The following is a 24,797-nucleotide window of genomic DNA, read 5'->3' on the forward strand; positions in this document are numbered from 1 at the left end:
AAAATATTTTTTATTCGCCACTCAGCATCCTCTCTGCGTCTCCAATCTTCAGCCTACTGCATACGCTTCCCTGCACCATCCCCTTACTAATCCTCAGGTGCGACCCTGGATACTCATTCTCAAGCCTGCTCTTCATTACCGTGATGTCCGCTGCATTCACTGCAACAATACACTCACTGCCACTCATTCCATACACAAAACACTTTATCCCATTCATTATCACTTCCTCACATAACATAGAAACCCATCTACACATGTCCTTCTCAGATCCGAGACCTGAGCTTTCATAGCAATAACATATCCTGTCACTCCCCTGCTCTTTTGCCATTTTCATCAACTTAACAACTTCCTCTTTGTTCTTATTATACCTAGCTCTGTATACTTCTTCTTGTTTCTTCTTGTTCTCCACATTCTGTTTCTCAATCATCTGCTTGCATAGAAGTGGCACTGCTTTGTCCATACTCACCACCTCTCCAATCTGTAGTCTTGCAACATACTTTTCAACTTCTTGATCAAGCTCTTCTGCTGTCTCCCCTGTCACCGCAACTATCCTTCGGGTGTTTGCAGACACACCAGACTCCTTCAGAATCCTAAACCGCTTCACTTCAGACACATTGCATACATGTGTTCCTCCACACATCTCCTGAACCAAATCATCTTCATTCTCCATCGATATTATCCTTACAATCTCAGGATACTCTTCATTCCTCATCCTCACTACTCCCGCCATCCGTAATGCATCTTCCCTACAGACATTCATCACATTAACAGGCACCTTACTTGCAATAAATTCATTAATGCTGTTTTCAATATCCTCAAGCTCCTTATCTGTCAGCTTCCTTCCTTCAAAGTCAAACCTCAGCTTCTCTGCATCAACAAGACTTCCTCGCTGCTCAGTCTTGATAACCTTGCGTAGAAAAAAATTCAACAAATGCGTCCCTGTGTGATTCCTCATTATTCTCTTCCTATACTCACAATCATACCTTAAATTTGCATGCAAACTCATTCTTCCATTCAATATTCCCTTATGCACCACACTTCCCTTCATCACTTGCACATCAACAACTCTAAAAATACCTATTTCATTCTTCTTTCCATCCAAACCCTCCTCTTCAAACACAATCTCTCCGATATCTGCCACTTGTCCTCCACACTCTGCATAAAAACATGTCTTGTCAAACACCACTCCAACTTCCACTTCCTCAGGCAGTCTATCACACTCATAAACAACATCTCCATTCACCACTCCAAACATCCATTTTCCACTCACATCATTGCTATTATACTTGTGAGAATCATCTGTAACTATCCCAACAGGGATCACATTCTCATCTATTCCAATATCCTTTATCTTTCTACTCGCTTCTTTTGCCTTCTGCTTACAACTCTCAAAATTTGCATAATCAATCTCAACCCCTTGTTCAGCCGCCATTAGCTCAGTCAGGTCCACAGGAAATCCATATGTGTCATACAGCACAAACAAATCCTCCCCGCTTATCTTCCCCTCACAATCAACCAACTTCTTAAACCTCTCTATCCCCTTGCGCAGAGTCTTCATAAACAGCCTCTCCTCTTTGTCCACACATTCAACTTCATCTAGTTTTATTCCTATTGCATCAGCTGCTATCCCTACAAGCTTCGCAATCTCCCCAGTATTAAGCCCCAACACCTCGTGAGAGTACCGCACCGTCCTTCTTAGAATCCTTCGTAGCACATATCCTATACCTTCACTTCCAAAGTCAACCTTGTCATGCACACATACCGCTATGGTTCTACAATGATCAGCAACCACCCTAAATGCAACATCCTTATTGCCCATCCCGTCAGAATACACGTGCCCACATCGCTCCTCTATTGCCTTGATTATCATCCCAAAACTATCAATCAAGTAATTCGACTCCACTCCTATAAGTATGCTCAGTAGCCGCTCTAATCCTATTCCTGTATCAATGCACTTCCTATCAAGAGGCACAAGCCCACTGCCTGTCCTATTGTACTCAATAAACACAACATTCCATATCTCAATCACAGTCGGATCCCCTGTATTCACCAACGACGATGCGTCCCTTCCACCAACACGGTCATAATGTATCTCAGTGCATGGTCCACACGGTCCTGTCTCTCCCATCTCCCAGAAGTTATCTTCATACGGCGCAGCTATAATCCTCGAGCTTGGGAGATACCGATGCCAGATCTCCTTGCTTTCCTTATCAAGCTCGTCATAGTACGTCACATACAATCTCTCCTTGTCAAGCTTTAACTCATCAACCAAAAACCCCCATGCATACTCAATCGCCTTCTCCTTGAAGTAATCTCCAAAAGACCAATTCCCAAGCATCTCAAAATAAGTGTGATGATAATTGTCTTTTCCAACATCATCCAGGTCATTGTGTTTCCCTCCTGCTCGAATGCATCTTTGCACACTACATGCTCTGCTAAGATCATCTCGTACCCCAAGCAGGTTCTTCTTGAACTGCACCATCCCACTGTTTGTAAACAGCAGCGTGCCGTCATCTTGCGGAACCACAGAGCTCGATTCAACAACCTTATGTGATCTACTTGAAAAATACCTCAAAAAACACTCACGAAGCTTCTCAGTGCTCCACTCCATCGGGGGCCAAAACATTTCAAATTATAACCACTTTATTCATCAGTGCTCTCCATTACTACTACACCCTTCCAGATACCTCGTTCATTGCATCCTCTAATACCCGCACAAGATCATCAGGATCAATCCCACACTCAACCAGCTTGTACATCCATCCAATACTCTCTTCATCCAGCCCTACTCCTAACATTCTGCAAAGTTCATTCATTGCCTTATGCTTGTCATCCATCAGCTCCATCTTTCCAGTGGCTCTCAATTAGATTTCAAATAAAATTTTACTTGCATTATGCAAAATAAGAATGATTCAAATAGCAAATGAGCAAGCATAAAATACATATAATCATACATAAGGCCATGTGCTGTAGAATAATATTATGTTACTTACTCTGTCTGCTTATCTCTGCCATCTTCTCTATATGCTCATTACTTGGCATACTATTCGATCCCAATATTTCTCTTGCTCCAAAACTGTAGTCAAAGTCCTTCTCGATTATCAGCTGAATCTCACTTCTTTCTATTATGTTTTTTCCTTTATGCTTACTCAACAATGCAGATCTGTGGATAATGTCCGAAAGGAACTTCTCAATCAGTTGCTGTAGATTCTTGACAACCTCATGATCCATTTTTGTACCTGCATCCTTGTTGCATAACTTCAGAAACCTCTGTAGCTTCTTCGGGCTCAGAAAGTGATTCTCGGCATCCATTTACAGGGATTCAAAAGATTCCATGCGTGTTCTCCCTATTGGCCCACATCAATGACCAAAATACACGATATAAAATACATCGATGAAATCAACTATGCAATTGAGGGATTTTCAAGTGGAGATGAGGAATGCTCGTTGCAGATGATTATCAAGATGATGCAGGATGAGCATTTTAAGGCATTCATGAAAGAATCAAAATATCTTGTACAGGTTGTGTATGCAATGGCTAATGCAAAGACACCAACAAGGTTGTGCAGTGAAGCATTACATGTAATCACGGAGGCATTCAATCCTTACTCCTTTGAAGACATGGATGCATTATTTGGCATACTACTGCAAATATTGAATAGCTCGTTATGCAATGAGTGCATGCATTCATGCATTGCTTCACAAGTAAATAAAATAATTGGAATAATGCGCAGGATTCCAATTAGGTGGTACTGCAGATACACTGAATGTATAGATCTTGAGAAGCTCATTCATGAATTGCAGATACTGATTGGAAAGCGAGTTGTGAAATGGAGTAGGTTTGTGTGTTTGGTATTATCTACGTGTTGTAAGTTTACGCTTGAGGATAAATTCATCGGTAGGATGCTTACAAGACGAGATTACAGAACACTTGGGATATACACACAATCTGAAGAGAATGTTGTCAGACTTGCATCGAGAGATTTTGTGATGCATAGGCTTGCTAATGCAGTGCGTAGCGAATTTGGCAATAGAAGTAGAAAAGTGATTAGTATGAATGATAGTGAATTATGCACATCAACAAATGCTGTGGTGATTATTGATCGAATTGATGCGCATGAGAAAGCGAGCAATACATCTAGATGCGAAAATGCAAAGAGAGACCTACTTGCGGTAATGATAAATTTGGCATGTGTGAATATTTGCCTGGACATACCATTAAAACTGATTGAAGAGATGCACAATACAACAGACAGTACTACAAAGTGTTATGCAGCAATGCTTCTACTCGTATCACCAAATTTTATGAATGAGTTGCCGTGCATTGATGTAGAGAGTCTTAAACAAAATGCCAGGAGACTTGAATATGCTGCTAATTGTTTGGTGAGTAAGACACATCTGAGTAGATTGATTAGCCTGCTGTATAAGAGTGGATAGATCAACATGATGTAAAAACTTTAGATTGAACATGGAAAAGCTGGCATAAATGATTTATAATAGAAGATGTGTTTGTATATGCACTGATTATGGATTAGACAATTGCCGGTACAGCATGGCTTGTTTCAAATTGTTGACAATACATAGGAATTTATTTTTTATATACACAGCCCCTATATGAACGATACATCATTGATTCAGGATGATAAGGAGGTCGCAAGAGAGTTGATGGCTCAGATAAAGCAGGACACGAGTACAATTGCATCTAGAATTGATACAACAGTTGGTGTGAAGAGCGAACAGAAGCTGTTGGTTGCAGAGCATTTTTCTGAGACTGGACTTTCTGTGGACCTGCTGAGAGCGCTATACAGACAAGGATTTGAAAAGCCAAATCCGATACAGAAGTCTGCGATTCCACATATTCTTAGCAAACACAACATTGTTGTACAGAGTAAGAGTGGGACGGGGAAGACACTTGCATACACATGTGGGATTCTTGGAAACATAATGGCGGGAAAAGAAGCACAGGCTATTGTGATAACGCCCACGAGAGAGTTGAGCACACAGACAGCAAAGGTAATATCACAGGTTGCACAGTATCTCGGAGTGACAGTTTTTTTAGCACTGAAGGGCGAGATAACAACTAGGGCAATTAATGAGGAGATTATTGTTGGATGCCCTGGAATGATATTGAGCCTGATTCAGAATAGAAAACTTGGATACAAGGGAATAAAGATGGTTGTTCTTGATGAAGCTGATGCGCTTCTTGATATAACGTGTTCGATGGGAGCACAAACATATCAGATACTGAAGCTGATAGCAGGAGCGCAGATGATATTTTTTTCAGCAACGTACTCTGAGGAAAGAAAGCACACGATTGACTTCTTTGCATCTGATGCAATTAAGATGTATGAGGAGCGGAATGGAAAGCCTGAAGGAATCAAACTGTTTTATATAGAAGCTGAAGGGGATAACAAGAGAAAGGCATTGAAGTCGCTGTATGAATATCTCTCAGTCAGTCAAATGATTATTTTTGTGAACACGAAGGCAACTGTGAATTATCTGAGAAAGAAGTTGGAAGATGATCTGCATTCTGTTTCATGCCTACATGGAGACTTGGAAAAAGAAGAGCGAGATAAGGCAGTTGATGAGTTTAATAAATCGAACACCAAGATTCTGCTGACCACGGATGTCTTTTCAAGAGGCATGGACATTCCGCAAGTGAACCTGATTGTGAACTATGATCTTCCGATATACAAGGGAGTTGCATCCACACAGACATACATCCACCGGATAGGACGATCTGGAAGATTTGGAAGAATGGGATTTGTTGTTGACTTTGTAAAGGGAGACGAGTGTGAGGCATATCTAGGGTTCCAGAACGAACTGAAATTTGCATCGAAGAAGTTTACAATTAGGGCGCTTGAGGAGGTAGCAGAGGAGATGGTATAGTAATAAAGATCTTGGATGAATAGCTGGGTGTCAATAAAGTTTTTATTTTTATAATTTTTAACAGACTATTTGGATCCTTGAGATGGAGCAGTTAGAAGAAGGATTTGTGCCGGATTTTGAGCATGTAGCTGAAGGAGGCGAGATTTGCAATAGAGCAAGCGTGATCAAGCAGGCAGGTGAGAAGACATATATATCTGTGAATGAGAAGGTGAATGAATGGAGCACGAGATTTTTTAGCTTGGATAGAGTTGTGAGTGGGCTGAGAAGAAAGATAACCACATTTGATTATTTAGAAGGGATTATGGCGGTTGGATATGATAATGGATCTATACAGGTGCACTCTAACAAGGTGAATACGTTTCGACCACATTCAAAGAGAGTAGTCAAGATGAAAATTGTGGAAGGAAGTATTATTTCAGCATCTACAGATGGCAGTATTGCACATTATGATCTTGTGGGAGAGGAGTTGCGAATGTTTTACGAAGGTAATGATGTAAGTGTAGAAGGAATGTCAGCAAATGAAAGGTTTGTTGTGGTAGGAAGTGCTGACTGTACTCTTCGTGTGTGGGATTATGGAGAGAAAGCAATAAGGAGTGTACATGTGTTTGATAAACCTATAAAGTATGTGCATGTAAAAGATGCCGATGTTATTGTATTTTTCAAGGATGGCGATTGTGTGCTGTATATGATTGAGGAGAAGTGTAGTGTCGATCTTGGACGATTCAAGAAGATACGAAATACGAAGATCAAAGGAAATGTGTTGTATATACAGTGCAAGTCAAATATGTATGTCTATGAGCTGAGTGGGACAGAGAAGGACGAAGCAGGAAATCGAAGTATTAAGTTGAACCATATCAAAAGCATTACAATCAGTGATAGATATGTGGATTTTGATATAGTTGATAATGATAGGCTGGTGTTTGCATGTATTGACAATAGATGGGAGTGTGTTGAACAAGCAAGAATAGATGGATTTGGTTATCATAGAAGTGATATACTGAGCTGTGAGGTTTATGAAGGGAAGTTGATTACTTTTTCTAAGGAGAAGGTGATACTGTGGAAGATTGATGAGGAAAGTCTTGAGATGACTGGCAGTATAAGCATAGTGAATGGAAAGTGCATGCGCCTGTGGAATGGCGAAGCTGTGATTGGAACAGACATAGGTATTTGTGTTTATTCGTTGAGAAGCCATGATATCATCAAAGAAGAAGCAATAGGACGAGTATCTGCGGTTTGTACGGATGGGATGAGGCTTTTTATAGGGATAGAGAATGTGTTGGTGATGTATGGCAAGAATTATAAGGAGGAAGAAAGGATGGATGTAGATGAGGTAATCTGTTCGATGGAGGCATCTGTTGAAGGTGGGATTCTTTGCTTAGGGCTATTGAATAGCAAAGTATATATATATAGCCTGAATGATATGAGTTTAAGGCTTACGTTGTATGGGCATTCACTTCCTGTACGATCGATGAAGGTCTCACCTGATGGATCTGAACTTCTTACGTGTGGAGCAGATAGGATGGTTAAGATGTGGGGAATGCAGTTTGGAGAGTGTAGGAAGAGCTTTGTTGGAGATGCAAAGAATGCAGAGTACTTGAACAGCTCGCTGTTTATGTTTGCATCTGGAAATGTGCAGTATTTCAATAGATATGATAAGCTGAAGGAGTATAAGCGTCATGATTTGAATATTATAAAGGTGGTGGGAGACACTATGATCTGTTGTGGAGCATTTGGTGTGCATTTGTATAAGATGAGCAAATATGAGTTGCAAATTGATGAGGAGAGCGAAGGAGAAGAGGAAATAGTTAGGATGGCGAATGTGGTGGATTATAAAGGGCACGAAAGGTTTATGGAGTGTGTTGAACAGCTTAGGGATAGCACTGGTAATGAGATTGAGGTGTTTTTTGAGGCTCTCATGGATATTGATTTTTGTGAGCTGGACAAGTTCTTGTGTTTGATGAGCTCACTTGATGTTATGCAGGTGATGGATGCATTATACAAGTGTATTGAGTGGAATGGAGTGCTTGTTGCAAGGACATTTATATCTCTTGTGAGGCTGCATAAGGAGGTTTGCATCAGTCATCCAAAGTTTGAAGAGATGCTTGGTAAGATTACTGATGGAGTAAGAAGCATAAGAAAGATGGTAAACACAAATGAGGCATGGATGCTTGTGAGTAAAAGCATATGTGATGGATGTATTGCAGATGAGTGAATAATCTATGATACTGATGAGTAAAGCATCTGCTATACTAATGAGTGAAGAATTTATGATCGATGTATTGCTGATGAGTGAAGCGAAATGCATAAAATAACTCCATTAATAAAGAATTAATATGAAGTCTGTGAGTAATCAAACATTTTATTTGGATTTTTCAGTGCATGTAAACGTCTCCACTCCAGAAGAGAACATAGAAAGGAGTAGATACACATGATACAAGATGCCAAATGGCGTGCGAATCGATCAGGTATGCATAAGGAGGGATGTCCTGTATCTCTATTGCGCCAGCAAGGAAGAAAAAGAATGTGAACAAAAGAATATGTTTTGCATGTGCATGCTTCCTGTACTTGGTGAATATTGCCATGTGAGAGGCCAAAGTCAAGCCAATAATGATGATGCATGAAATTTTGTTGTATACATAATCGAATTCTATATTTGACATTCTATAAACATGATATGAATAGAACGATGTAAAAGCGATTTGAAGAGGCCTTCTTGTTGAGATCTCGAATGCTGGACTTGCTATTGATATTGCCCTGACAAGCGCCATGTAAAATCCAAAAAGGATTGTGAGGAATGCAAAGAAGTAATCGCAGTTCCTTGTCAATGTATTCTCGTGAATATGGAAAAGTGTGCTTGATATGAATGCAAGGTTGCATATGTAATACTGTATGTAGTATAACCTTCCAAATCGAGACATTCTGAGATGCTTTTTCAAGACCTTATTAAAGCAGACTATGTTTGTTACGAGGTTTGCAAATGAGAAGAGCACTGAAAAGAACTCTGTCATTCCAAGAACAGGCTGAAAGCCCCATCTACCATTTCTCTTTATGTTCCCACTGCCTGTTGCTTTCAAACACGTGAGATGGCAGATGCTTCCTAGTTTGTGATCAGATGTGCGTCTGAATATCCTATCTATGCTTTGTATCTTTATAAGGGTTTTTGATTCTTCTATGCACCTACTGAAGCATGATTTCATACAAGGGATTGCTATTGGAATGAATTCTGATTTGTTTTGTAGTGTCTTAGTCGATCAACAAATTCTAATTGCATTCGAAGCATGAGTGTTTGCAGATGCTATCTGATGATTGATGGATGTAAGCGATAAATTTGATAAGTTGATGAATGTGCAGTAAAGTAAAGTATTTAATGTTTATCAAATACCCCTGGCACCATGTTTAGTCAGAACACCAGTTGGTTCTGGAAGGTTCGTTACAGACATGGGACATGATGCTCCCTGAGAGTTGGTGTGTTTGATTGTAACACCATAGTTGCGGAGCGATATTTTTATTTAATGTTTGTTTTATTGTTTTTTGGTTGATCAGTGTATTTATAGAATTTTTATTCAGGTTAGTGGTTTATGCTGTAATGCACATGTTTATGAGGATGGAGGAGAATTGTTGAAAATGATACTGAACATGGAAGTGAAGAATATGAACATTCCGAAAACAAATCCAACATATGACAGAAGTGTCAACCACCTTGACCTGTTGATGTCCATGCTGAAGTAGAGCATTGTTGGAAAGATCAGGCATATGAATGTTGATGCAGTTGCACCTATTATAGAGTATATTGTACCAAGGCCCATTCCTGAGATTGCAAGAAGGTATGTGGACATTATTATTGCCGTGGTTGCAATGAACTCTATGAATGAATCGTTTTGATCTATTTTTGAGTTGAGAGACACAATATTCATGAGATGCGATCTGCATGGATTGACTTGGAGAGGATACGACACGCCCATTGCAAGTACATAAAGGCATCGAACAAAGAATGCCAGAAGATCATCTGGATAGTTTTGCAGGATGTTATCTTTTATGGCTTCTCTATAAAGAAGGTAGTTAAGGATGCCAAAGGAAATGTACAACAGTGCAGCAGTAGATGCAACCATGTATATAAGCTTCCTCATTGTTGATGGAGAGTTGTCTTCTATTTCTGACTGAACAGCAAAAATGTTCTGGTGGCAAGTGAATGCAAAGACGAATTTTCCAAGGCTATCTAGCCATGTATATGATACTGGAACGAAGTAGTCGATTTTCTTCTGAACAATGAATGAAGAGTACCTGTATCTATATGCAGTGGCCATTGTGACAATTAGGATAGCAATTACGCCACAGAATGAAGTGTATTTGAGCTTATCAAGCTTGTTGAAGTATGAAAATGGGCCCACACACATCAGGAATACGAGCAAAGATATATTTGGGTCTGCGAGCACAGAAGATCCGAATGCACTGAGAATGAGTGAGGGAAGGAGATGAATTGTGATGACAAGATACGAGAGTGCAACACCGAAGCATTTGAGAAACACACAGAAATCTACAAGGATTGTCACATATGGCATGTTTTCTGTGGCCAACTTTGAAAGTGTTGCTTGTCTTCCTAAGCTCTGGCTGCATATTGTATACAATACAAGTCCTATTACTGAAAAGATACCTGATGCCATGGTTAGAAGAATTCCTGTGAATATTCCATAGGTCTTGAATAGGTATGGAAATGATAGAATTCCACTGCCAAGCGTTGTTTTTAGTAATGTGATGTATCCTGACGCCAATGTTGTTGCCATGTTTATTCAATAGGTTGTTTGGAATGTGTATGCATTAATGGTCAGATCGCTGATGTGATTTGGTGTTTCAAGTGAATTGCTTAAAATCATTGTGTATTAATGCTGATGAATGAAATGTCAAAAAGTTTATTGAAACGAAGAGATTTTGGCAGACCAGATACTGTAAGTATCTGCTACCTTTTCAAGGTGGGAATTGGCTTCTGTGATTCTTTTGAGAACAGAGTTTATGTCCAGAAGTGTTGAGGAAGTGATTCCAAGAGTGAATTCGAGCCTTTTAAGCAGCTTTGTCTTTCTTTCCTGAATAGATGTACTCATGCAGTAGGGCAGCCAAGCTTTTCGTACATATGAGAAAGCAAGGGATAAAATTAATTATTGGAAGAAAATTTTATCCCCATGGCACAGAAATATCAAGAAGAAAGCAAAGATACAAGTATCAAAGATTTTGAGGATGTAGATCAAGGGATACAGCTCAAGGTGGCTAACACGTGGGAGGATCTTGCATTGAAAGACAAAATGATGAAGGGAATATATGGGATGGGATTTGAAAGCCCGTCGTTTATACAGAAGGCAGCAATACTGCCGATGATAGATGGCAGAGACATCAGAGCACAGGCACAGAGTGGAACAGGAAAGACAGGTGCGTTTGCAGTTGCAGCGTTGCAGATATGCGATGAGAGCAGCGATACAACACAAGTGCTTGTTCTGGCATCTACCAGAGAGATTGCATCTCAGAATGCAAGTAGGTTTGAATCGCTTGGATGCTACATGGGCGTAAGGGTTGGACTGTTATCTGGAGGAAGTCCAGTTTCTGAAGATAAGACAATGCTTGGAACGAAGCCACATATTGTTGTAGGCACACCAGGAAGGGTTGATCACATGATCAAGGACGGGGCATTGAATATGGACCACATAAAACTGTTTATTATTGATGAGGCAGATGAGATGTTGAAAGCTGGGTTCCAAGAGGATGTGAAGAAGATATTCAGAAGCATTACAAAGAAGGACGAGGTGCAGATTGCAATGTTTTCGGCAACCTATGATGAGGAAGAGTTGAAAGTAAGTGAGGAAATACTGATTAATCCAGTGATTATTGATTTGAGGCACAATGACCAGACTTTGAAAGGAATCAGACAGTATTATATTGATCTTAAGAAGGAGCCGACATTCAGAAATGGAAGAGAAGAGTATCTGTTGCCGAAGTTGGTGACGCTGTATGACATATTCAAGAAGCAACGCCTTGGTCAATGCATTGTGTTTGTTAACAGCAAGGAGGATGCCAGGATTGTGTATGATTGGCTAAAGAGGAATGATTGGGAATGTGAGCTTATATCAGCAGAACTGACACAAACAGAGAGGGAAGCGACGCTGAATAGGTTCCGTGAGGGAACAGGGAGGTGTTTGATATCATCTGGATTACTTTCTCGTGGGATTGATATACAGAATCTTTCAGTTGTGTTTTGCCTAGATGTGCCCAGTTTTGAAAGAAGAAGCACATACATACATAGGATAGGAAGGTCTGGAAGGTATGGAAGAAGGGGAATAGCAATAAATATTGTTTATGAACATGAGCTGAAGAATCTCAGAGAGATTGAGAGGTTCTACAGCACCACCATCAAAGAACTTCCTGCAGATTTCAGTTTCCAATAAAGTATTTGGCATGGTTATTTGCGTTTTTATCATATAAGTTTATGAATAAGTTTATTATTTGGTTAGGCATAGGTTATTAGGGTTATCATATAAATTTATTATTTGCGTTTTAAGTTTTTATGATATAAATTTATTATTAGATAAAGGCATAGGTTATTAGATAAGTGGTATATTTTTATGGTATAAGTTTATTATTTGGTAAGTGATATATGAAATTACAATGATATCTGTAATGTATCTTAGCATTGCTGAAATTGATTCTAAATATTACTTAGATACGTTGATTGCATAAAGAAGGATGTATTCAATGGTAATAAACAACCTGAATATAAATCCAGAGATTCCTTTATATAACCTTCGTCTCTGTATATAGCTTATTGCGGTGCTCTTCATTCCAGTGTACACATCCTCAGTCATTTCTGCAACTCTTCTCCAGTTGTATATGCTTTCGAGCCGTTGATTATAGCCACGCCCATTATAGTTGTGTCTCTTCAATGCATTCAGTACATTTTTGGCAAGATCATGCGCTGTAAGTTTACTGAATGTAATCATATCTGGAGGAAGAACCTCATGCACACCTCCAACATTCGTGCTGACAACGTGCAGGCCGCATGAAGCAGCCTCTACTATTGCTATGCAGAATGCTTCTGTCAGGGATGCATTTAGGAAAACATCACCTTTTCTCATTATACTGCCAACTTGATCATGACATACATCGCTCATCATATCAACTCTATCATATAAACTATACTCATCCAAAGTCTGCTCAATACATTCTCTCATTGACCCATCACCAACTATTATAAACCTTACATCAGGATCTGCCTTGCATACGATTGGAATGGCATCTGCAAGCAAATCCACGCCTTTTCTGTACACAAGCCTGCATACAACAACTACAACTTTGCCATTGCGAGTCTTACTTTGATCTGGATAGAAAAGCTCCGAAAGCATTGCATTTGGGATCACGTGGATCTTTTCAAGAGGAATGTGCGTCCTCAAGTGTGTGTTTTCCTTTGACGTATATGTGACACAAATACACCTGCCAACACTTTTCAACACAAATCTGCATAATGCATTCACAACAATGTTTTCAAACGGGCCCACCTCGAATATCGAGTGATCAGTTATCACTGTTTTCAGGTTAAGCGTGATTGCATGGAACAGCGCCTCAATGCACATGCTTGACATGGTTTGGTGCCCATGGACTATTTCAACCTGTTCATCATCAAATATCTCTTTGAGCAGTGAAAAACTAGAGAAAAGACTGGGAAATGCAACATTCCTGCATATAATAGGAATATCCAGGAAATACGTCTTGATATTCCCAACCATTCTGCATCCAACATGGTCTCCTGTCTTGTGCGTAATCACAATTACTTTGTGCCCCATCATTATAAGCTCTTCCCCGAGGTACCTTATGTGTGTCTCCACTCCTCCATTCGATGGATAGAAAAAGTCAGAGACCATGGCAATGCTTAGCTTTCTTTTCATTGTCAATGTTCGAATTGTTAGGGTGTTTGCAGACTCTATCCTATCTTCTCTATTGTTGACAAACATTTTATTCAGGTAAATTTACATTTGCATCCAAACACATTTATTGAGTATTCATATGCCACTGTGAATCGTCTAAAAAAATACAACCCATTGAACCATGGAGGAAACAAAGCGTCTTCAGAAAGTTTATCAGCTGTTTACAGAGTCTCCAGCAGAGAAAGTGCCCGCAAATAGGCTTGTAGACATCCTGAGGTTTGCAGGATATATCGTTTCAGAAAGCTATGCAGATGAGCTCGCATCCTCAATCGCAGGCGATATGCTAGACTTCAGACAATTGACTGATATCTGTGAAAGAATACGAGAGCGTGAAGTCACCAGAGATGAGTTGCAGAAATCATTCAGAAAGCTTGATCCAGAATGCACATCCTACATCGACACTGGAAAGCTTGTGCAAATTCTCTCATCTGGAGAAAATAAGCTTAACCAGGAAGAAATTGTGGAGTTGTTGAATATTCTAAATCCAGACGGAGATGGAAAGATTTGCTATGAACTCATAATCAAGAGCATCTTTGGATATTAAATATGCATTATGTTATATTATTTAGTGTCTATGCCATCTTCTATTAATGGTATTAAATGAATTTTAGCATTTCCTACATTATATGCCGCATCATCATGCTCAATAAGCACAGATTCTCCAACAAACCTGGCCAGGAATGGATAAACACTGTCTCCAACCTTGAGCCCACAACTTCCATCTTCATATAAAACTATTTTTGACACTTGTAAATCTTCAGGAATAGAAAGTAGGACAGCTTGATGGGTTTTAAACACAAATTTATCATCACTTATGCTTGCATCTATGGTGCTAGGAACACACCATCCCTGCTTCTTGAAGGAAAACTCTTCGTTAGTTGTTGCTTCTTTCGAAGGCATTTCAATTTGTACTTCCACTTCTGCTTGCGACTGAGGAACTTTTGGCTCAAATACATACTTCTTTGTAGGTCTTCTTGGATTTATATTCATGCTCAGTTAGACTATGTGGGCAGCTGTATTGGATAATTTGAATGGATATTTGTATCCTTCGATTGAGCATGCTAGAAATGGTGAAGAACGTCTTTCCAGGCGATGAAGTTTGCTCTGCAAAGTCTAAGGCGTTGGGATGCAGTCAAGGTAAGGCTATTGTGGCAGGGAGTGTCTGTAATGTTTCAGGACATGTCTTTGTTCTTTCAAAAACAAATCGTTACCAGCCTTGCATAGATGACATTGTGATAGGAAAAGTTACGTTTGTAAACCAGGACACATACAAAGTGGACTTGAATGGAATATCTGCGGTGCTTCCAGCACTCAGCTTCTGTAATGCAACAAAAAGGAACAAACCTGAAATCTCAAAAGGAGATTATGTTCTATGTAAGATAGTTAAGACAGGTGTTGAGCCGCTTCTAACATGTGTAGGAGATGGATTTGGAAAGCTAAGTGACATTGTTGTTCCGCTTGAACCTTGGAGGATTCGCCAGTTATACATGGATGATACACTATCGAGAATTGGCAAGAAGTTCAAGTTTAGAATAGCTCTCGGATTAAATGGAATGTTATGGATCGATTGCGAAAGACCAACTGATACACGAGAAATCATTCATTTAATCAACACTTCACAATATTCGTTTTTAGATAAAAAACACTCATATAAGTAAATCTTTCAAAACATTCAAAAGTTTAGCTTTTAATTCAATTCTTAACCTCACTAGGCTCAAGAATGATTACTCTGTCTGGCAGATTGTAATCCGGCCCAAGAATTCCTTCAGGATCATATGGAAGCATAATGCGTACCTGAATTCCAATAATTCCTTGTTTTGTTTGCACACTTGCATACCCCGTCTTAATGTATTCTTTGATGAAGTCTCCACTATGCATCACCACTCCATCTTGGAACTTCACTGACTTTGCTCTTTGTCCCTTGACCTTTCCGCTGATTATTACCTGGCATCCTTGTGCTCCTGCATATTTTACAGTTCTCAGAATCATGTTCACTGCTCTCTTGTACTGTATCCCAGACATAATCTTCTCCTTAATGCTGTTTGCCTGTATAAGTGCACAAAGTCCCTTCTCATGCACCTTTTCAAAAATGATCTCGACATTCTCGTCAGGAATTTCAAGTCTCTGTGCCACCAGGTGCTGGAACTGTCTCAACCTGATCTTCCTTTCTCCAATTGCCTCGTGCGGCTTCATCACCTTCAAAATAATCTTGATCGGTGTCTCGTGCATCCTCAGCTCCATCGAGCTAAATCCCTCGTTGACAAGAGCCTTCTCAAAAAACTCATTCAGTTCTGCATTTGCAAGCCCGTTCTTTATAAACCTCTTTATAATCTGGTCATCACTCATTTGAGGGCAAAATTTTTATTTGCTCAAATCATGGCCTTAAATGCCTCATCCTGTACATCACATAGGCCATTCAGAGGATCTCAAGGACATCGAAGACATGCTTGAAGACATAATCGCCGGATACAACAATGCATTAGACGTAAGTTAATATTTTAATAATTTCAGGAATACAGGAATGAAGTCACAAGAACAGCATTTCTCTTAGGCATGCTTAAAAACCTTTTTTCAAATAAACAGTAATGGATGCATAAGCTCTCAAACAACCATCTTATCTATTAGTCCAATTAATTCAACTGATTCATGCAGCTCATCTGTAGAGTCAACATTATCACTGTTGTTGTTATCTATATGTGCATCAATTGAAAGCTCTTTCAAAAATTCTTCATAGTTTGAATCCTCAGGAACATAATTAGACTTTTTCTTAAAGTACTGTAAAACACACTCAAAGTCCCTTTTAAGATACGGAAGCGCTCTACTATCTGTATTCTTAATACATTGTGGAAAATCTATCACCTTGATATCATCACTGACCATAATGTTGAACTCATTAAAGTCTCCATGAACATATCCTCTGTTCCAAAGATCCCTGATAAACTCAAGCATTAGTTTGCATATATGCTCAGGATTGTCAACTCTTGTTTTGTACAAAGGCTGATAATCCAAGAGCTCCTGCACAATAACATGTCTATCATGGTCTAACACCAATGGAACACACATATCTTTAAACATCTCCAGATATGCAACTTCTCTATCACACGATACCTTCGACATCATAAGCCAGTTCACCTTGTCTTTCACATATCCCCTTGCATTTCTTACACTCCGGAAGCTTGTTCTTCCGAGTCTGTGGAACTTTAATGCAACACTCCTTCCAGCATACACTCCAATGTATATATCAGACTCCTTTCCAATCCCTATCTTTTCTCCCATAATCTCCAATCCCCTAGATCTTAATGCGTTAATTGCAAGACAATCCATCCCAGAGCAAGAGAGTTTATATCCCTGGTCAATGTATGTCAAAAACTTAAGTTTGCACAGATCAACAGCATGCTCCATAAAGCTTCCCTGTATTCTCGATCGATTCTTCAACATCTCAAAACTAATCGCTGCGCTGTGGCTCTTCATACACTCCTCTGCGGTTTTGAGAATCCGCAAGTGTGTTTTAGATATTGTCCACACTCCGTCCGTTACCAGCTTCATTCGGGGCATCTAAATCCAAGCATATTGCTCTTCTGCCTATTTGAAAATCTTACAAATCATACTTTTCAAGAATAGATAGCATGCGTATTTTACAAGGTTCATTGTTCATATCACGCATATAATATTTCTTGGTGTAATCGACTAGCTTAATGAATGGTCCTCTGCATCTTACAAAAAGCATTCCACCAAGAATCGAAAAGAAACACTCAATAACATAACAGGACATTTCGTTCTGTTCAGAGTTCAGTACAGAAGCAATAAAAAACCATGCCTCATCGGCTTCTCCTAGCATTTCTAACACTCCAAAGTATATTCCATACATCCCACGAATAGTGCCTATTGTTGCCTTCATTGTAAACAAAACCACTCGGAAATACTCCATCAGCTCAACTGTGAAAAATTTGCAGAAAAGCGCAGAAAACTCTCTATACGAGCCTGGGCATGAACTTACTTGTATCCTTCCCTGCTCAATAAGCTTCAGAACAAATGTTTCAATAAACAAATATGAGTTTGAATATTCACGTAGCACATTAAATATCTTATCCACCTGTCCGGCGTTACCACTCACCTGAGATAGTCTCTTGTTGATTTGCATCTTTATTTGGATTTGCATTGATCTTGGCATCATAAGCTTTTCTCTGCAGATACTCTCTTCTATCTCTACATACTTTCTATTCAGTATAAACCTGGATATAAACTCATTTGAAAAAACAATATTTGTACAGCAATCTTGTCGTCCATCTAAAGCTGTTATGCTTTCAACACTTTTGTGCTCATCAGACGCTTTTTCATTCATTAGCTGTGAATTTTGTGAATCATCATCTATGTGGATAGCTGGTCCACAACTTTCTACTTCATTGGCTGAATTTTCCACTGACTTGCCAAGATTATTCAAAATCGCTTCCTTCTGTGTATATTTGCTCAACTCCTGCTCAATACTCTTGTTGGTCATTTCTCTCTGTTGAAGTAGCCTGTATGCATGCTGGCTCACCATTTCCTTGCGCTTTTTTTCAATATCTCTATAGCTCAGGCATCCCCTTCCTTCCTCATTGTTTCTGCCTCCTTCATCGTGCTCACGGCCGTCCATATTGGGGCCTTGCATTTCTCGCTCTCCTTTGAACAAACACACACTTAAACATCTCTCTAGAAAGAACATATCTTTATTAAAAATCCCCACTCATCTTGTTCTTCTGTGCTCACGCTCACATTCAAGAATCTCAACAATGTCTCCATCAAACACTGATCCTTTAACCGCCCTTTGTATGGTGCGCTTGTTGTGAAGCAGCTCAATTTTCACCTGTGTCAGCATTCCAGAACCTCCTGTCCTTCCAAGCACCTGAATAACTTTTCCAAAATATGTAACCTCCGCACCAGTGTCCATCCTAAATCAGGGATAATTTTTTCCTCGTGCAAAAACCCAACCCCAGAATGCATCTTGCAAATAGGATCATCCCAATGTTAAGGCAGTTGGATCAGCCCTCTGACTTCCAGCTGTACAGAGATATCTTGAAATCCAATACAAAGCTACCGGCATACGAGTGGGCTAGTTTATGCAAGCTTGTGAAAACCAATAAGGTGTACAACATCCTGCGCATGAACTTATCTTCAAGAGAGGCAGAAATACTTGGAAATGCATTGAAAAAAATGTCTCTCAATAAAGTAGATGATATGATAGACATACTAATAAAGACAAATCATAAAAGCTCATCAATACTGCTTAAATATATAATTGAAAAGAAGAAGAAGATAGACATTAGACCAATTCAAAATTATCTTGAGGAGCAAATAACCCAGGGAGATGCAAAGTTTAGAATGCTCAAGGTAATTTTTGCACTGCTCAAGAACTACCCAAACTCAATCACTCCCAAGATTCTTGACTTCTGCCATACCACAGATCATCCTATCTGCAGAGAAATACTAGAATCAGCCATGGACGTCATTGAATAAAAATCTTTATTGAACAATTCATTCAGTTGGAGTGTCATGAATGCCATAGAAAATTACATCCATTTATTATCATCTATTTTTTAGATTGCTCAGCGCATTGATCTTGCCCATCACTTCTTCTCTCTTCGATGCCAGTTCATCCACATACTTTTTGAGCTCATCTCTTATCTCTTCATTTCGTCCAAACACACACTGAGGATCTGATGAACTGCTTTCGGAATCTTCATCAAGGCTTATGCGTGTTCCTACATGCTTTGGAATATACATCTCAATTTTCTTCTCGCATCGCTGAATTTCATTATCAATATAAGCTTTCATTCTTCTCAGTTCGTCAATAGTTGGATCCAAAGTCTTGTATGCTTTATTCCCATCCATATGTACAGAGTGATATCCAAAGAAGTATTCTTGCCCACTCATACCTTGTATCTGCTCCTTGGCCTTGTGCACCTCTTCTTTGTACTTGTTTATCTTCACAAGTCTCTTCTTCAAATCCTTCTTCTTCTCAAGTTTGCCATACTTCAGACGTGATTTTGGCTGCTTTCTTTCCTGGTACGTTTTTTCTCTTCGCATCTTCCGGGCTTCTAAATCATTGCATTAAACATGCGGTACATCTTTAAATCAAATACTCATTTGTATTACACACTTAGAAGTATAATATTTATGAATTCTTATGATCGTTTATTCTTTGTAAATATCTTGTTACATCCTGCATGCGGACATACAAATTTAGAGTTTCCTTTCAAATACTTCAACGCCTCCTTCTTCTCCATAGCATGTCCGCAATCTCCATAATATGGAACAACTATCTCTTTCTGTCCTATTGGGCACACCAGTTTCTTTTCAACCTTTACACACTCAATCTGGCCTTTTATGCTCTTCATTTCTGCAAAATCTAGTCTTAAACATGCTCTTTTTTCTAGCTCACAACGGAGATCCTTTGTTAATGCAACTTCCGGATTCAAAAGCAGCTCTCGATGTATGGCTGCTATCTCAAACAACTCATGATCCTTCTCTTTTGACCTAATAACTATACTACACACTTCATTAATCAAATCCCTTCTTTTCTCAATGTACTCATCCATCTACAGGACTTTAAAGCACACACTTATCAACACCGTAATATACCATTGATAAATCACAAAACAGCCCATATAAATCTACATCCTAATGAACAACATATCCTTCAGGCAGATCCTGAATTCAACTCATATCTTCAGAAACTGCATAAAACACACAAACACAGCACGAAAATATCCAGCATAGGTTTCAACAAAAGAACAACCGAAGTAACACAAATGATGCTTGTAAATACACTAGTAGACTTTACGCATAGGGTATGGCTGTTTTCAGACAGCTCTGTAATTTTCATATGCAACAAATGTCTGTTTCAATTATATGACTCTGTAGCAATGGAAAACCATAAACATTCATGCACTGGGAAAATGCCTGGCAAATGCATACATAATGATTATGCAGAAAATACAGCCGTAATTGAAGTGGATGGAGAAAAACAGTCTTTAATGTGCAGGAGGATATGCATGATAGGAAAGGCATTCATCGAGAGAAAAACATTGTATTTGGGCATCAAGGGATATCTGTTTTACATCCTTCTAGTGGATGGATGCTTTGCAGGATTTTTCAGTAAAGAAAAGGAAAGCTCCGAACATAACCTGTCGTGCTTGCTAGTGCTGCCAACTTACAGATCTAAAGGCTATGCTAATTTGATGATTGATATAAGCTATACTCTTGCACCTGGAACACCAGAAAAGCCTTTTAGTAATGAAGGGTTGACAGTTTACAGAAAGTACTGGAAGAACAAAGTATTCCAAATACTGAAGGAATTTAATGGATGTGAAGTATCCATACAAGAACTATCTTTGATATCCAGACTTTTTGTAGATGATGTGATCTGTGTATTGGAGGTTTTGAATGTTGATCCAAGGCTATTGACATATGGAATTGTGCAAGAAAAATTTGATTACTTGAGAACGTGTAAGAAAGAGTTTTTAATCCCAGATATCGATATCTTATTGATCGTACTACGTAGATGTAAAGATTTTTGTTTTGGTATGTTTTCTTATTCAATTGTAGCATCCGCTTTCATCAGCAGGATCGCTAACGCCGAATGCCTCAACAAGAGCAGTATATATCTCGAACCTTCGCTTGCTCTTGTCGAGATTTGAGCCTGTGCATTCTAAACTCCCATTGATTGCCTTTGTGGATGCACCAAAGTGGTTTTCCTTCACGCCTGGTGCATTTGCTACATTTGCCTCCCAGAAGTATATGGAGACATCGGCACCAAGGTTTGGATCCTGTGCAACCTTATCAGGATCATTGTAAAGATCTTCTCCCAATCCAAGAGCCTGGCTTGCTGCTTTGTAGTTATCTGGCCATGATAATTGTATAAACCCGCGTCCATGGTAGGATTTCCCCGGTGCACCTGTTCCATATTGGCCAGCACAGCCTGTACCGCCAGCACATGCTATTTCCTCTATGTATTGATATCCTCCAGACTCATGTGCGCATTGTGCCAAAAACATGACTGCACTGTTCATATCTGTAAACTTTGAGTTTACTCTGCTGATCACTGCATCAACGAATTGTGGATTTGGAGCAAAACTCAGCTTTGTCAGAGCCTCTATAAGTTTTTCAGAAGTTATGTTCACGTTTCCGCCGGATGATGGAACGCTGGGTTTGCTGCCAGATGTGCCATTAGATTTGTCAGATGCAGGCTGAGATGTGTTAGTTGAACCAGCATTAGATGTGTTTTGTGCAGGCTGAGATGAACCATTTGTGTTAGTTGAACCAGCATTAGATGTGTTTTGTGCAGGCTGAGATGTATTAGTTGTATTATTAACTGTACTAGAATTCGGTGAACTTGGTATAGGTTGAGATGCATTGGTATTTGATGTAGATTGAGCTGGTGTAGCAGTTGATGGTTGTTGACCAGACGTAGATGTTGATGGTTGTTGACTAGATGTACTCGGAGTGGATGTTGCTGGCTGTTGATTCATCAATCCTGTGCTCTTAGGGGCACTAACATTAGTTGCTAATGGTTCAGCTACATTCTCTTTGCTCTGGCTGCTGGGTAAAGATGGCTGACTGGACGCAGATGCATCAATAGGCTTAACACTCGGCTCTATTTGGTTTGAAACATACTCAAGCTTGATCTCTGAAGGTGCCTGCTTTTGGACAATCATTCTTGTGATGGTTACAGTAGAAGACTCTCCTCCATTGTTTATTGTCCGTGTGATTGTCTTTGCGTTGTTTCGTAATCTTGGAGAAGCATTACGCTTTGTTCTTAACCGTCCACTCCTGACTGGTTGTTGAGTATCGTTGTCTCTGTTATTTGTATCATCCTCAGGCTTGGTACTTTCATGTGATTCATCATGATGTTCATTTTCTTTAGTGGTAGTTTGATTATCATCATTATCGATATTACCATTATTGCTTTTATTCTTTTCATGCTCTGGATTCGCATCAACATGTTCATTGTCCTGATTGGCAATATCAGAATCAGGATCTTGATCACTAAGACGTGAATCAATATCGTGTTTCTTATGGAGACCATCCGCATCTTTGCTATTACTGGCGCATGTTACGTTTTCACCAAGTACCTTGCATTTAGTATCTTCGGGACAGTCAATCACAGCCCACTGTTTGTTCATTCCACAGACACGAAGAGTATTTCCTGCACACTCCGCAGAGCCGGGAACACATGAATTCTTTGCATTCACAAGTGCCAGGCCAGTGAGAAGCAGCAGTAGCATCTATATTTGCGGTAATGTCAATGCATTAATAATAATATGAAATCCGAAACCTTTGTTTCATTATGTATAGTCTCAATAATCAACTTCAAACAGCCAGTATTAAGGAGTAGTAGCTAAATACTAAATGTGTGTTTATTATGATAATAAACAATCAAAGTATACACAACTGCTATTCTGTTGTAGAATAATCATGATAGATACAATAATGAGTACTACAGCAGCCCTAATGGATCTGCTTGTGAACAAATATCGACCAAAGAATGTACAGGAGGTCGTTGGAAATCCTCAAACGGTTGAGATGATCTCACTGATAGTTCAAAGCAACGATATGCCACATCTTCTATTTACAGGTCCTCCAGGAACCGGAAAGACAACATGTGCAAAGATGCTGGCAAAGACACTTCTTGACAATAATCCAGAAGGAGTTTTGGATCTGAATGCATCTGATGAAAGAGGAATTGACACTGTCAGGACAACAATAAAAAGCTTTGCACAGCGCAAGGTAAACTGTGCTTTTAAAATAATCATACTTGACGAGGCAGACTCAATGACCACTGCAGCGCAGCAAGCAATGCGTAGAATCATGGAGATTCACAGCAACGATTGCAGGTTTATATTGATATGCAATGCTTTTGCAAAGATATTTGAGCCTATCCAAAGCAGATGTGCAGTATTAAGGTTCGACAAGATAGATCATTCAATTATTTTCAGTAGACTTAGTGAGATATCGAAGTATGAAGTAATCAACATAACAGAAGAGGCTTTGAATTTGCTTACGGATCTCAGTGATGGTGACATGCGCCAGGCATTAAACATCCTTCAGGCATGCATAAACACGTCTTTTACTGTAGATGAGGAATTTATTATCAAGATAATAGGACTTCCTTCTCCAAGAAGAATTGAGAACATACTGAAGAAGCTTATGCAAAGCGACATCGAAAGTGCAATTGCAGAGTTTAATCAAGTATGGGATGAAGGATTTGATGCATCAGATCTAATAAGCTCGTTTTTCAAAGCATGCAAGAGAATTGAGAATTATGAGATACTGAAAATAGTTGGGCTGGCAACCATGAGAATATCTGAGGGAGTCAATTCTAAGGTGCAGTTTTATGGATTATTTAATGACATTGTGTGTATAAATACAAATACTCCTAATGCTTAGAAAGATCAGTTTATTTATATTTGTATTCAATTCGGAAGATGGATCTTGATTTCCGATGGATTGCCATTCAGTACAATGACTTTCTGTTCTTTAGCTTTGCTGGCATCGCATGATCCGAAATAAACAAGCCTGATATCGAATCCTTTTGTTTCTGGATGCTTACAAGCATCATTAAAATCCTTGAGAAAGAAAAAATATGTTGCAGATGCATCATCAATTCCATACTTCTCAAGAAAGCTTCCCTCCTTCTCAATCACATCATGAATTGTAATAGATTCATACATGACCTTGTAGCTTTCCAGTGTTGGTACAGTTTTTCCATTGACTCTAAGAAGTGCATTCAATGTTGTTGTCTTTCCAGTTCCTCTTGGACCAACAAACTTCACGATACTTGAGCCCTTTCTACCTTTCACACTCATAAAGAGCATGTATGCAAGTGTCAATACAATCAGGAAAAAAACAAAGATCATGGGGTGAGAACAAGCACAATATTCATGCTATCTATGCATTAGCATGACATAC

The 24,797-nt window shown here is 39.3% G+C and overlaps 24 protein-coding genes across 24 annotated transcripts; 9 read left to right on the forward strand and 15 right to left on the reverse strand.

Moving 5' to 3' along the window:
• Positions 1-10: 10 nt before the first annotated feature.
• M896_021470 (alanyl-tRNA synthetase) lies at positions 11-2,611 on the reverse strand (the record flags this gene model as incomplete). Its single annotated transcript, XM_014708864.1, has 1 exon — positions 11-2,611. One exon carries the CDS (start codon positions 2,609-2,611, stop codon positions 11-13), a length of 2,601 nt encoding a protein of 866 aa, XP_014564350.1.
• Positions 2,612-2,985: 374 nt separating this feature from the next.
• M896_021480 (subunit A of transcription initiation factor TFIID) lies at positions 2,986-3,312 on the reverse strand (the record flags this gene model as incomplete). The annotated part of the gene is made up of 1 exon (XM_014708865.1): positions 2,986-3,312. One exon carries the CDS (start codon positions 3,310-3,312, stop codon positions 2,986-2,988), a length of 327 nt encoding a protein of 108 aa, XP_014564351.1.
• Positions 3,313-3,363: 51 nt separating this feature from the next.
• Positions 3,364-4,437, forward strand: M896_021490 (uncharacterized protein; the record flags this gene model as incomplete). The annotated part of the gene is made up of 1 exon (XM_014708866.1): positions 3,364-4,437. The coding sequence occupies one exon, from the start codon at positions 3,364-3,366 to the stop codon at positions 4,435-4,437; it is 1,074 nt and encodes a 357-aa protein (XP_014564352.1).
• A 177-nt stretch (positions 4,438-4,614) lies between these two features.
• On the forward strand, positions 4,615-5,889 carry M896_021500 (putative DEAD-box helicase; the record flags this gene model as incomplete). The annotated part of the gene is made up of 1 exon (XM_014708867.1): positions 4,615-5,889. The coding sequence occupies one exon, from the start codon at positions 4,615-4,617 to the stop codon at positions 5,887-5,889; it is 1,275 nt and encodes a 424-aa protein (XP_014564353.1).
• Positions 5,890-5,971: 82 nt separating this feature from the next.
• M896_021510 (uncharacterized protein) lies at positions 5,972-8,101 on the forward strand (the record flags this gene model as incomplete). Its single annotated transcript, XM_014708868.1, has 1 exon — positions 5,972-8,101. The coding sequence occupies one exon, from the start codon at positions 5,972-5,974 to the stop codon at positions 8,099-8,101; it is 2,130 nt and encodes a 709-aa protein (XP_014564354.1).
• A 160-nt stretch (positions 8,102-8,261) lies between these two features.
• Positions 8,262-9,086, reverse strand: M896_021520 (putative Per1-like membrane protein; the record flags this gene model as incomplete). Its single annotated transcript, XM_014708869.1, has 1 exon — positions 8,262-9,086. One exon carries the CDS (start codon positions 9,084-9,086, stop codon positions 8,262-8,264), a length of 825 nt encoding a protein of 274 aa, XP_014564355.1.
• A 399-nt stretch (positions 9,087-9,485) lies between these two features.
• M896_021530 (amino acid permease) lies at positions 9,486-10,670 on the reverse strand (the record flags this gene model as incomplete). Its single annotated transcript, XM_014708870.1, has 1 exon — positions 9,486-10,670. The coding sequence occupies one exon, from the start codon at positions 10,668-10,670 to the stop codon at positions 9,486-9,488; it is 1,185 nt and encodes a 394-aa protein (XP_014564356.1).
• Positions 10,671-10,796: 126 nt separating this feature from the next.
• Positions 10,797-10,985, reverse strand: M896_021540 (uncharacterized protein; the record flags this gene model as incomplete). The annotated part of the gene is made up of 1 exon (XM_014708871.1): positions 10,797-10,985. One exon carries the CDS (start codon positions 10,983-10,985, stop codon positions 10,797-10,799), a length of 189 nt encoding a protein of 62 aa, XP_014564357.1.
• Positions 10,986-11,063: 78 nt separating this feature from the next.
• On the forward strand, positions 11,064-12,317 carry M896_021550 (ATP-dependent RNA helicase; the record flags this gene model as incomplete). Its single annotated transcript, XM_014708872.1, has 1 exon — positions 11,064-12,317. One exon carries the CDS (start codon positions 11,064-11,066, stop codon positions 12,315-12,317), a length of 1,254 nt encoding a protein of 417 aa, XP_014564358.1.
• A 267-nt stretch (positions 12,318-12,584) lies between these two features.
• M896_021560 (glycosyltransferase) lies at positions 12,585-13,811 on the reverse strand (the record flags this gene model as incomplete). Its single annotated transcript, XM_014708873.1, has 1 exon — positions 12,585-13,811. The coding sequence occupies one exon, from the start codon at positions 13,809-13,811 to the stop codon at positions 12,585-12,587; it is 1,227 nt and encodes a 408-aa protein (XP_014564359.1).
• A 160-nt stretch (positions 13,812-13,971) lies between these two features.
• M896_021570 (Ca2+-binding protein) lies at positions 13,972-14,394 on the forward strand (the record flags this gene model as incomplete). Its single annotated transcript, XM_014708874.1, has 1 exon — positions 13,972-14,394. One exon carries the CDS (start codon positions 13,972-13,974, stop codon positions 14,392-14,394), a length of 423 nt encoding a protein of 140 aa, XP_014564360.1.
• A 17-nt stretch (positions 14,395-14,411) lies between these two features.
• Positions 14,412-14,840, reverse strand: M896_021580 (uncharacterized protein; the record flags this gene model as incomplete). Its single annotated transcript, XM_014708875.1, has 1 exon — positions 14,412-14,840. The coding sequence occupies one exon, from the start codon at positions 14,838-14,840 to the stop codon at positions 14,412-14,414; it is 429 nt and encodes a 142-aa protein (XP_014564361.1).
• A 68-nt stretch (positions 14,841-14,908) lies between these two features.
• On the forward strand, positions 14,909-15,508 carry M896_021590 (RNA-binding protein; the record flags this gene model as incomplete). The annotated part of the gene is made up of 1 exon (XM_014708876.1): positions 14,909-15,508. The coding sequence occupies one exon, from the start codon at positions 14,909-14,911 to the stop codon at positions 15,506-15,508; it is 600 nt and encodes a 199-aa protein (XP_014564362.1).
• A 34-nt stretch (positions 15,509-15,542) lies between these two features.
• M896_021600 (ribosomal protein S3) lies at positions 15,543-16,196 on the reverse strand (the record flags this gene model as incomplete). The annotated part of the gene is made up of 1 exon (XM_014708877.1): positions 15,543-16,196. One exon carries the CDS (start codon positions 16,194-16,196, stop codon positions 15,543-15,545), a length of 654 nt encoding a protein of 217 aa, XP_014564363.1.
• Positions 16,197-16,451: 255 nt separating this feature from the next.
• Positions 16,452-17,396, reverse strand: M896_021610 (RIO protein kinase; the record flags this gene model as incomplete). Its single annotated transcript, XM_014708878.1, has 1 exon — positions 16,452-17,396. The coding sequence occupies one exon, from the start codon at positions 17,394-17,396 to the stop codon at positions 16,452-16,454; it is 945 nt and encodes a 314-aa protein (XP_014564364.1).
• Positions 17,397-17,445: 49 nt separating this feature from the next.
• On the reverse strand, positions 17,446-18,483 carry M896_021620 (uncharacterized protein; the record flags this gene model as incomplete). The annotated part of the gene is made up of 1 exon (XM_014708879.1): positions 17,446-18,483. One exon carries the CDS (start codon positions 18,481-18,483, stop codon positions 17,446-17,448), a length of 1,038 nt encoding a protein of 345 aa, XP_014564365.1.
• Positions 18,484-18,573: 90 nt separating this feature from the next.
• On the reverse strand, positions 18,574-18,777 carry M896_021630 (ribosomal protein S28; the record flags this gene model as incomplete). Its single annotated transcript, XM_014708880.1, has 1 exon — positions 18,574-18,777. The coding sequence occupies one exon, from the start codon at positions 18,775-18,777 to the stop codon at positions 18,574-18,576; it is 204 nt and encodes a 67-aa protein (XP_014564366.1).
• Positions 18,778-18,824: 47 nt separating this feature from the next.
• Positions 18,825-19,343, forward strand: M896_021640 (uncharacterized protein; the record flags this gene model as incomplete). Its single annotated transcript, XM_014708881.1, has 1 exon — positions 18,825-19,343. The coding sequence occupies one exon, from the start codon at positions 18,825-18,827 to the stop codon at positions 19,341-19,343; it is 519 nt and encodes a 172-aa protein (XP_014564367.1).
• Positions 19,344-19,412: 69 nt separating this feature from the next.
• M896_021650 (uncharacterized protein) lies at positions 19,413-19,913 on the reverse strand (the record flags this gene model as incomplete). The annotated part of the gene is made up of 1 exon (XM_014708882.1): positions 19,413-19,913. The coding sequence occupies one exon, from the start codon at positions 19,911-19,913 to the stop codon at positions 19,413-19,415; it is 501 nt and encodes a 166-aa protein (XP_014564368.1).
• A 98-nt stretch (positions 19,914-20,011) lies between these two features.
• M896_021660 (DNA repair protein Mms21) lies at positions 20,012-20,425 on the reverse strand (the record flags this gene model as incomplete). The annotated part of the gene is made up of 1 exon (XM_014708883.1): positions 20,012-20,425. One exon carries the CDS (start codon positions 20,423-20,425, stop codon positions 20,012-20,014), a length of 414 nt encoding a protein of 137 aa, XP_014564369.1.
• Positions 20,426-20,638: 213 nt separating this feature from the next.
• Positions 20,639-21,526, forward strand: M896_021670 (histone acetyltransferase; the record flags this gene model as incomplete). The annotated part of the gene is made up of 1 exon (XM_014708884.1): positions 20,639-21,526. One exon carries the CDS (start codon positions 20,639-20,641, stop codon positions 21,524-21,526), a length of 888 nt encoding a protein of 295 aa, XP_014564370.1.
• On the reverse strand, positions 21,425-23,113 carry M896_021680 (endochitinase; the record flags this gene model as incomplete). The annotated part of the gene is made up of 1 exon (XM_014708885.1): positions 21,425-23,113. The coding sequence occupies one exon, from the start codon at positions 23,111-23,113 to the stop codon at positions 21,425-21,427; it is 1,689 nt and encodes a 562-aa protein (XP_014564371.1).
• Positions 23,114-23,339: 226 nt separating this feature from the next.
• On the forward strand, positions 23,340-24,275 carry M896_021690 (C-terminal domain of replication factor C; the record flags this gene model as incomplete). The annotated part of the gene is made up of 1 exon (XM_014708886.1): positions 23,340-24,275. One exon carries the CDS (start codon positions 23,340-23,342, stop codon positions 24,273-24,275), a length of 936 nt encoding a protein of 311 aa, XP_014564372.1.
• A 26-nt stretch (positions 24,276-24,301) lies between these two features.
• On the reverse strand, positions 24,302-24,745 carry M896_021700 (uncharacterized protein; the record flags this gene model as incomplete). The annotated part of the gene is made up of 1 exon (XM_014708887.1): positions 24,302-24,745. One exon carries the CDS (start codon positions 24,743-24,745, stop codon positions 24,302-24,304), a length of 444 nt encoding a protein of 147 aa, XP_014564373.1.
• Between the last annotated feature and the right edge of the window lie 52 nt (positions 24,746-24,797).

Source organism: Ordospora colligata, assembly GCF_000803265.1.
Source record: "Ordospora colligata OC4 chromosome Unknown contig_02, whole genome shotgun sequence".
In the NCBI taxonomy this organism is placed as follows: Eukaryota; Fungi; Microsporidia; family Ordosporidae; genus Ordospora; species Ordospora colligata.